The following is a 10,257-nucleotide window of genomic DNA, read 5'->3' on the forward strand; positions in this document are numbered from 1 at the left end:
ATTTTACACCAGAAGTCATGGAAATCTGGAGAGGTTAAGCAACTTACCCAAGGCCTGACAGCAAGTGGCAGAGCCAGTATCTGAACTCTAGCAGTTTGGCTGCAGAGCCCACCCTCCTGACCACTGGGCCAAATTACCTCTCTCTTACTTTGTCCCAGATTCCCAAACTCAGATGCTCAATCCATTCAATCCTATAGATACAAAGGAACAGAGCCACAGAATCTTAGAATTAGATGGGTGCAGAACTCTCTTCCCAGCCAACATAGCAATCTCGTCTACAGTGTCCCTGACAAGTGGCCATTTTACCCCAACTCTTAACATTTCCAGTGACAAGAAGTTCCCCACATCGTAAAGCAACCCATTCCACCTTTAAGTCGCTCTTTTGTTTGTTTGTTTGTTTTGTTTTGTTTTTTTGCCACACCATGCGGCTTGTGGGATCTTGGTTCCCCAACCAGGGATTGAGCCCAGGGCCCCAGCAGAGAAAGCACAGAGTCCTAACCACTGGACCACCAGGGAATTCCTAAGCAGCTCATATTTTAGAAAGTTATTTCTTGTTCAGCTGAAGTCTACCTTTGTGACACTTCTACCAGCTGGTGTTGATTCCATATAGAATGTCTTATTCTCTTCCACCTGACAGCCCTTCAATTATGAAAACAGTCATGATGGCCCTCCTTCACCCAAAGCTCTTTCCCAGTTAAATCTCTCTCATTCATTCAGCCATTTCTCATATGACATGTTTTGCAGGTACTTCACTTTCCTGACTGCATTCTTTGAATACGTTCCAGTTTGTTAACGTCCTCTTAAACATGGCATCCAGAAGTAAGCACAAAGCTCTATGGGCAGAGAATGGACTTGAGGACACGGGGAGGGGGAAGGGTAAGCTGGGACGAAGTGAGAGAGTGGCATGGACATATATACACTACCAAACGTAAAATAGATAGCTAGTGGGAAGCAGCTACACAGCACAGGGAGATCAGCTTCGTGCTTTGTGACCACCTAGAGGGGTGGGATGGGGGGTGATAGGGAGGGTGGGAGGGAGACGAAAGAGGGAAGAGATATGGGAACATATGTATATGTATAGCTGATTCACTTTGTTATAAAGCAGAAACTAACACACCATTGTAAAGCAATTATACTCCAATAAAGACGTTTAAATATATATATACAGGGGCTTCCCTGGTGGCGCAGTGGTTGAGAGTCCGCCTGCTAATGTAGGGAACACGGGTTCGTGCCCCGGTCCGGGAAGATCCCACATGCCGCGGAGCGGCTGAGCCTGTGAGCCATGGCCGCTGAGCCTGCATGTCCGGAGCCTGTGCTCCACAATGACAGCGGCCACAACAGTGAGAGGCCCGCGTACCGCAAAAAAAAAATTTTTTTTAATGTATATATACAATAAAATAAAATGGATAACCAACACGGACCTACTGTATAGCACAGGGAAGTCTGCTCAGTATTCTGTAACAACCTAACTGGGAAAAATTTTTGAAAAAGAATAGATACATGTATATGTATAACTGAATCACTTTGTTGTACACCTGAAACTAACACAACATTGTTAATCAACTGTACTCCAACATAAAATAAAAAGTTAAAAAAATTAAAACTTGGGGAAAAAAAAAAAGCTCTATGGGTGGACCAGCAGAGGCCCAAATGGGACTAAAAGTCCCCTGATCTGTTGATGACCATCATTTTGACCCAACTCAAGACTCATTAGCATTTTTTGGCATTGCCAACTCACAGTCAAGTAAGACCCTCAGTTCTTTTTCACACATGCTCTAGCTCCTTGTCCTTAAATGTCCTGCACTAAACAGAGCATTAGAAACCTTTATTGTGGTCCTTCCCATTTTATAAGCCTGGGTTTATTCTGGACTTTAGCCCTTCTGACTCAGTTCCCAGAGGTTTGTAATACTCTTTGGTCTTTGTCCTTGGAAGTCTAGCCCTCAATGTGTCATCTATATATGTACTTTAAAAATTTGAGCTCATCAGAGGATAACCTGGAAGGGCATTTAATTTATTATATATCTCTCCCTTTTTAATTTCTCATTGGAATTTTTCCAAATTGTACAGGTCTGAATTTTATCTTGGGAATCTCTCACCCTCCTGAGCTATCTTTCTGTTTGGAACTTGGCCAAGAGATCATATCTATCTTTTCTCTGATCCTTCTGAAGTCTAACACAAACACACTCCACAGGTTAGTTAACCTATCTGACTATGCCGAGCCTTCTTTTGTTTGACAGATCCAGACCAGTCAGTCTTGGTCAGTTTCCCTTAGATTCTTGTCACTTTTACTTTGCTAACCAGATCTTCCTTATTTATTATCAGGATTAAGCCTAGTTTAGCAAGTTACCTCATTGCTTCTTCAGTGTTCTGAGAACTGTAATTATCAGCAAGAGAGTAAAGAATTTGTCCAGTGTGTTGCTATCAGAATAATGAAACCTACAGCAGATATTCAGATGGTTTTTGTCTAGGTGATCAACATTTCTAGTCTAGGTGATGGCTTTATGAAGTACTATTCATAGCTTTTATCTATCTAGGCAATCTCTAGATATGCTTCCACAATGACAATCACTTTCATCTCTCCCTTTCATTTTCATGGAATGTTTTTCACCCTCCCACCAATGAATTGTTCTCCTTCTATATGGTATCTCTCTGAACCAGGTTTACCCTTCCTTTTCCTGATGCCAGTCAGAAGTCCCATTCCATCAAGTTTGAACAATACCTATAAAATTGTGTTTTCTTGCTTGTATTGACATTTTACATTCACTTTATTACTCATACTCTGGGTGTGTTAGTACATAGATAACTGAGGCCTTAAGTATCATTTCTGACCCTCTTCCTTGTTTTTTCTGAGAGTTACTAGGCACTGCCTTAGCTTTAGTTTCTCTTTCTTAATTATACATGTATTCTACACAACTTCCAGAACACAATAGTTACTAACACAGAGCTCCCACTATGTCTCATTGGAGGAATTTGTTTTTGATGAATTGACTAGCCATATATCATTATCAACATCATTATCATTGACATTAATCTCTATTTTCCTGGACTCTTGCTACTGGTTTCTTTTTTTTTTTCCTTTTGACGTTTTCATTTTTTTAACTTTCAGAAATAAAAACATTGCCCCCAAAAAACCAGTATAAAGAATTTCCATGTATCCTTCACTCAGCTGCTCTAAATGTTAACATCTTACATAACCACTATAACTAAAAGTACTATTGGTAGACTATTATTAACTAATCTACAGATATGTATCCAAATTTCAATAGTACCATCAATGTCCTTTTTCTGGTCCAGGATCCAGTCCAGGATCACACATTGCATTAACCTGTCATTCTCCTTAGTCTCCTTTAATCTGTGACAGTTCCTCAGTCTTTGTCTTTCATGACCTTGACACTTTTGAGAACATCTGACTTCTTGAGGTACTACTGGTCATTGGCAACCAGGAGAGCTCCAGCTCACAGTAGATTTAGCAAAATACCAAGTCATGACATGGACTCGCTTTTAAATGTATTTCAACTTCAGTAAAACTACACTTAAGCACCCAAAGACTGAAAAGGGACAAATTCTATGTAATTATTTGATCATCTTTTTGTGGAGAGAGAGAAATCTAACAGAACAATAAATGTGGAGGTGCTTGAAACAGTAAAAGAGCTTTGGACTAGAATATGGTAGGGACATCATGCTCAAAGGGAGTAGCAGATGTGGCCAATGAAAGGTAGAAAAAGGTACGTAAGTGGCGGTAAGGTGGGTCAGGGTAATTAATATTTGAATAAAAATACATTCATCAGAATGTCAAGAGTTCAGACTAGAAAGGTTTTGAATTGTATTTTGAAATGCATTCTAAAACCCACCTCCCTCTAAACAAAATGCTCCAGCGATTTTTTGTTTTAGCTGTTCATTCTCTCACCAGTAGAGGTAGAGGATTGGCTACCACTTTCAGAGAACACACTCTGTCACTGAAATTGCACAGCAAGGTCATTTCTGTATCCAGCTGCATTTCTATTACAATCAGCTAACAAGAGCATAGCGGCCTCTCGAGAATACAGGTCAAAGATAGCCCCCAGGATCAACAAAGCTGGAGTGAAAATTTCTTCTTTGAAAACTTGCTGTGTGTGCTCAACCCTTCGGATTGCTGGGGATCTTGGGAAGTCTAAGGAATTGCAAAGTATACTTAGAGGAAGGACCTGACATTCCTGGAGGAATCCTAGAATTGGGTCCTTTAACGGGCAGATCTGGAGAAGGTGGGAGAGGGCAAGAAAGTAAAGTGAGGGGTATGCCACCTATGTTTTCAGTGTGCTGGGTACCTAGGGCTCAGCTGCAGTTGGAGTTTTCAACAGTTATCCTTACTTTTATAAACATGGTTGTGATTACTTACATAGGATTTGTGATGACACTCTCAGCTCCTGTTCTGAATCTGAGAGTGTACTCAAGCTAACAAGTAGGTTTTTAAGGACATGTGTGGCAAATGCTCCCCCAGTGCAGAGATTAAGGGACTCAGTAAGCACTTGTCCCTTGACACAATGGGTGTCAGTCTAGTTCTACTGATTCCTCTAAACTTTTCTGGAGTTCAGGAGTCTACTCAATTCAAGAGCACTTTACCTGGGGGTCCAGGAACCCAAATACCAATCTAATTCACACAACGTCTTAACCTTAACGGTATAACCTCTATCTTTGGCTTCTGGCTAAAATAATTTCCCCACCCACTACTGAGTTCTTTGGACTCTCCTCTGCCAATTCCCGGCAAAATCTCTGTTAAACTGCATTTGCAAACCGGGGTCTGGGGCACGCTGACGGTGTCCCACCTCTGCTGTTCCCCAGTTTCCTCTAGCTTCACCCATCAAGCTCCAGGGCAGTGATAGGTCTAGGGTGAGGACAGTGAGCCACTTGCCTTGGTACCAAATGTAAGCGGGTGCTAAACAACTCAGTAATCAAGACGAATGATTATTTTAATGCACTATTTTATTTATTTATTTATTCTTTTGCGGTACGCGGGCCTCTCACTGTCGTGGCCTCTCCCGTTGCGGAGCACAGGCTCCGGACGCGCAGGCTCAGCGGCCATGGCTCACGGGCCCAGCCGCTCCGCGGCATGTGGGATCTTCCCGGACCGGGGCACGAACCCGTGTCCCCTGCATCGGCAGGCGGACTCTCAACCACTGCGCCACCAGGGAAGCCCTTAATGCACTATTTTTAAATATCAAAAGGAATACAAAAATCCATGATGAACAACGTTTCGAAATTTATAATAAAGACAGGCTCCCATCTTGCACTTGTAGGGTCCTGCCTCACTTGCCTCACCCTCATTCCAGCCCTGGGGCTGCAAGTAAACTTTATTTACAAAAACAGGCGACTGGCCAGAGCGCCATACTTTGTCTATACGTATCTTTCTTTAAAATATTGCATTAAATATTATTTATCTTGACTACCAAGTTTGGGAGGGGGGTGTTTGTCTGTTCTTTGGAGTCCCCTTAAATATCGCGCCTCACCCTTGTCCAGGCACGTCGTGACCTCCCCCTCCCTCCGCGCCTCCAGGTCTCCCCCAGGGTCCCGCGTCCAGGCCGGGTACTCTCTGGGGCCGCCCCTTCCTCGGGCCGGGTCAGGCGCTGCGGGCGAGCCGGGTAGACGCGGAGGGCTGCCGGTGCCCGACTCCACGGCTCCTCCCTCCGCGCGCTGAGCCACTCAGCGGCCCCGGCGTCCGCCTCCGACGCCGGCCGCCCGGGCGCCGGCCTCCCGTATATAAATCGGCCATTTGCTTCGCTCCGCCCCAGAGCCCCGGAGTCCAAGCCGGTTTCTTGCTGTTCCCGCAGTCGCCCGCCTCCTCTTTCCTTCCAACATGACAGATGCCGCCGTGTCCTTCGCCAAGGACTTCCTGGCAGGTGGAGTGGCCGCGGCCATCTCCAAGACCGCCGTAGCGCCCATCGAGCGGGTCAAGCTGCTGCTGCAGGTACGTCCCGGAATCCGAGAGCCCGACCAGGAAGTGGGGGGAGGGGGTCGCGCGGGAAGTGGTGCCCCAGGGCCTGGGGAGAACGAACCCTCTGGACCAGTCCAGGGAAGTGGCAGCGTGGGAGCAGGGGTGGCCGCAGGGTCGGACCAAAAGGCAGACTTGAGGGAGATGCTTTAGTGACCTGAAGTTCAGGATCTAGGAAAGGGTCAGGGTCGGAGGGTCGGGGGAGGAAGCCCAGGGCCTGGGCATCCCGGAGGCAGCGAATTTGGATGGGACAGCCCGGGGGTGACTGGCTCCCGGGCCTTGAGGTCAAGGGCTAAGCCTGAAAGCCGGCACTGAAAAGAGGGACACCTGCCCTTACCGAAGACCTCAAGGTCGCGGCAAGGAGATAGCAGCCGTGGAGGCCGTGCGGCTGGTGGAGCTGCCTCGCAGCCGGCCGCCGCGCTCTGACCTAGCCGGGCCGGAAGCCGGCGCCGGGAAGCGCGTGTCCCTTCTGCGTCCTCCCCCGCGCAGCCGCCGGCGCGTCCCCGCGGCCTGGCGTCCTCCGCGGCGCGCTCTCCCGCTCCGGCTCTAGAGGGCGCGCCTGCACGGGCGTAGGGGTGGTGGCCCACGGGTCACCTCCAGGAGAGGAGGGGAGCCAGATCGGGAGGGAAGCCGCTTCGGGGACCCTGAGGTGTAGGCCACGGTCACCAAGGTGACTGCGCCCGACGTGGGCCTCGCCCTGATGCTTCTGAACCTGGGTCTGAGGTAATGACTTTTCTCCCAGGCCTAAAGGTCACGGGTCCGCTTGAGTGTGCCTCCTCCCCATCCAAACGGATGGAGGCTTAATGCTTCTAAGGGTGCAGATCACCTCTTCCACCTGTGACAGCGTCAGAGGTTTGGGGGGGCGTCCAGCCTGTGTGATATAGAAGACTAGATTTGGGGAAAGCGGGAGCCAGCTAACCTTTAAGGGTGTCCATTGAGATGATATATTCTCTTCCCTTTTCCCTTCTCCGTGGTTATAACTCTCCCTGTTGGCCTCCTCCTTGTCTGTCAGGTGCAGCATGCCAGCAAGCAAATCACTGCAGATAAGCAATACAAGGGCATCATAGACTGCGTGGTTCGTATCCCCAAGGAGCAGGGAGTCCTGTCCTTCTGGCGTGGTAACCTGGCCAATGTCATCAGATACTTCCCCACCCAGGCTCTCAACTTTGCCTTCAAAGATAAATACAAGCAGATCTTCCTGGGTGGTGTGGACAAGAGGACCCAGTTTTGGCGCTACTTCGCAGGGAATCTGGCATCAGGTGGTGCCGCCGGGGCCACATCGTTGTGTTTTGTGTACCCTCTTGACTTTGCCCGTACTCGTCTAGCAGCCGATGTGGGCAAAGCTGGAGCTGAAAGGGAATTCAGAGGCCTTGGTGACTGCCTGGTTAAGATCTACAAATCTGATGGGATTAAGGGCCTGTACCAAGGCTTTAACGTGTCTGTGCAGGGTATTATCATCTACCGAGCTGCCTACTTCGGTATCTATGACACTGCGAAGGGTAAGTTTGCTGTGTGCTTCAGAGCTGTGTTCTCATGAGATCATTTATAAGATCGTTGTGCCATCCTAATTTTCTAGGAGCCAGAGATTTCTTTGTAATTGCTGACGGAAGCCAAGGTCACGCAGTACAGCCCTTTGTGTACAGATGAGACACTGGGGATGAGGGGATGTGGCAGACGACAAGTCAGGAAGACTCTGCTTTCTGGTAAAAGTGTCTCTTTTCTATCCTCAGGAATGCTTCCAGATCCCAAGAATACGCATATCTTCATCAGCTGGATGATCGCACAGTCCGTCACAGCGGTTGCTGGGTTGACTTCCTATCCGTTTGACACAGTGCGTCGCCGCATGATGATGCAGTCAGGGCGCAAAGGAAGTAAGTTCCGCTTGAGCAGAAGACGAAGATGTGGGCGTGGAGCATGGGCACAAACTAGCCATGGCAGTCTGTTGAGATCGTAGATGGGGTTGGTTGGTCTGTGTCTACTGCACAGTTGCCTTTGAGTGGGCCCCTTGGGTGCCCAAGAGGCATCCATGGTATTAGAGGTTAAGACCAGCGGGTAGTCTACGTATACCTGTTGTTCTCTAGTCACCAGATTAAGATTTCAGTATTGCCCACACTAATGTGTCAGTGTTGGATTTTTAAAAAACTGACATTAGCTCTTAGAGGTGGGGCTCTGGTTTAGTCTAGTCAAACCTAAGGATTTTTCATCAGCCTCAGGTCACCAGCTCCTTGTCTTTGTCCTTTGCAGCGGATATCATGTACACAGGCACACTTGACTGCTGGAGGAAGATTGCTCGTGACGAAGGAGCCAAAGCCTTTTTCAAGGGCGCGTGGTCCAATGTCCTCAGAGGCATGGGTGGTGCTTTTGTGCTTGTCTTGTATGATGAAATCAAGAAGTTCACATAAGTTATTTCCTAGTTTTTCTTCTTCTGTGAACAGGCATGTTGTATTATATAACATATCTTGAGCATTCCTGACAGACTGTTGGCTGTCTATTTATCAATGGCAACTATTTACTGGTTGAAAATGGGAAGCAATAATATTCACCTGACCAGTTTTCTCTTAAAGCCATTTCCATGACGATGATGGGACCCAATTATGTTTTTTATTTTAGTCACTCCTGATAAAATAACAGATTTGAAGAAATAAAAAATACCTGAAATATAATTTTGTTTGTGGTTTATTTTCATATAAAAGTACATTTTATAATTTAGTAAGTGCTGTGTTTGAGTAAAATGCTACATGTTTAATAAATGCTACAGTATCTCCTGAGATGAAGAGCTTTCTTCTACTTAGCAAAGAATAGCTCAGTCGTGTGACCCATCAACATTCCCAATACATTAGCAAAGTGAAATTCAGACCCAAAGCATCCAAAAAACCATTGGTCCATTGCCTGCAGACAGTCATAGCTGATGAGCTTTCTCTAAAAAGTACTATGTACCCACCTTTCCTATCTTGTGGTTATTAATCAAGAAATACAAGCTGAATTGTTCACTTTAGAATGGTGGTTCTATGAATTTCACCTCATTTCAACAGAAGTATTGTAAAGTATAAGGTGGTAACAGCTAGCAACTTTTGTCCAGTTGCCTTCCCTCATCTATCTTCACCTGTCTCAAGTCATTTTAATTTAATCCTGTTCAAAGCAGAGGATTAGAGCTGGCATAGCTACATGGTGCTGAGATGGCAGTGCTGTTAAAGATTATGGAGAGAGCTGCCACGACCTCAAAACTCATTTTACAAAGAGGAAATGGAGCATCTGCATCTTGCCTAACATGCAAATAAGCCTAGTCAATGGAGGACATTTGGTTTTTTTGGATAAACCCTTACTTGGGATCCATGTGAGAGTGTGTTTGCAATTTCTGTAGCTCTTGATAAGGCCTCAGAAATCCAGTGGATCTTACCTGTAACACGAGATTTGTATGAAGAATAAAGCACCATGGCTGTCAAGCCACAACATTTCAAAGTAGAAAGTGATAGGATAGGTGGTCCATGTGCACAGGTAAAACATTCCTGAGGAACATCTCGCACACTGGCATGTTTAAGTGCCACTCACAGACGGGGTCTGCAGCATTGGTGCCCAGGGGATCGTAGAGTTTGTTATGTGCCCACTGGCCAAGCACCTTAATTGTACTATAGCTTAGTTGTTGAGAACTCTTTACAATGTATACATATTGAATCGTCAAGTTGTATACCTTAAATATATACAGTGTTTACGTGTAAAAGGTGTGGTAATAAAGTTGTTAAAAAAAACCCAGAACTCTACTGGCGTCAGGCCTGGATTCTGCCACTTACTCTGCTGTTGGGTAAGTTATTTAATTTCTCTAAGCCCCAGTTTTCCTCATCTATAAAATGAGAATAATAATGCCTGCCTCCGAGGGTTGTTTCAAGGATTAAAGAATTTATGCAAAGCATCTACCATAGAACATACATAATAAACACTCTATAAATGGTAACTGTGATAATCATTACGAGACAGTTAAGATTTCAGGGACTTCAGAATTGGAAGTACCTGGATTTGAATCCTGGCTCTGCTGCTTATTTAGCTGTATGGCCTTGGGCAAGTCACTTATCCTGGCTCTCAGTTTCCTCATCTGTAAAGTGGGGATTTAATAGTGCTAGCCATATTTCCTAGGGGTGTTGGGAATGAGGGTTAAGTAACATAAAGCATGTAGAGCAATCAATATGGCACCCGGCATCTAGTAAGCACTCTGATGTGAGTTTTTCATAATCAGACATCCATTTTGTTGAATGAAGATCTGTCCAAGCAGAGAACTACTTAAAAATGAATTCAAATCC

At 45.9% G+C, this 10,257-nt stretch overlaps 1 protein-coding gene across 1 annotated transcript; it reads left to right on the top strand.

Moving 5' to 3' along the window:
- The first annotated feature begins 5,741 nt into the window (after positions 1–5,741).
- On the top strand, positions 5,742–8,628 carry SLC25A5 (solute carrier family 25 member 5). Its single transcript, XM_082610476.1, has 4 exons — positions 5,742–5,941; positions 6,978–7,464; positions 7,696–7,836; positions 8,210–8,628. Exons 1-4 carry the CDS (start codon positions 5,831–5,833, stop codon positions 8,365–8,367), a joined length of 897 nt encoding a protein of 298 aa, XP_082466602.1. The 5' UTR covers positions 5,742–5,830; the 3' UTR covers positions 8,368–8,628.
- Positions 8,629–10,257: the final 1,629 nt, after the last annotated feature.

This window comes from Mesoplodon mirus (assembly GCF_964341445.2).
Source record: "Mesoplodon mirus genome assembly, chromosome: X".
Classification (NCBI taxonomy): domain Eukaryota; kingdom Metazoa; phylum Chordata; class Mammalia; order Artiodactyla; family Ziphiidae; genus Mesoplodon; species Mesoplodon mirus.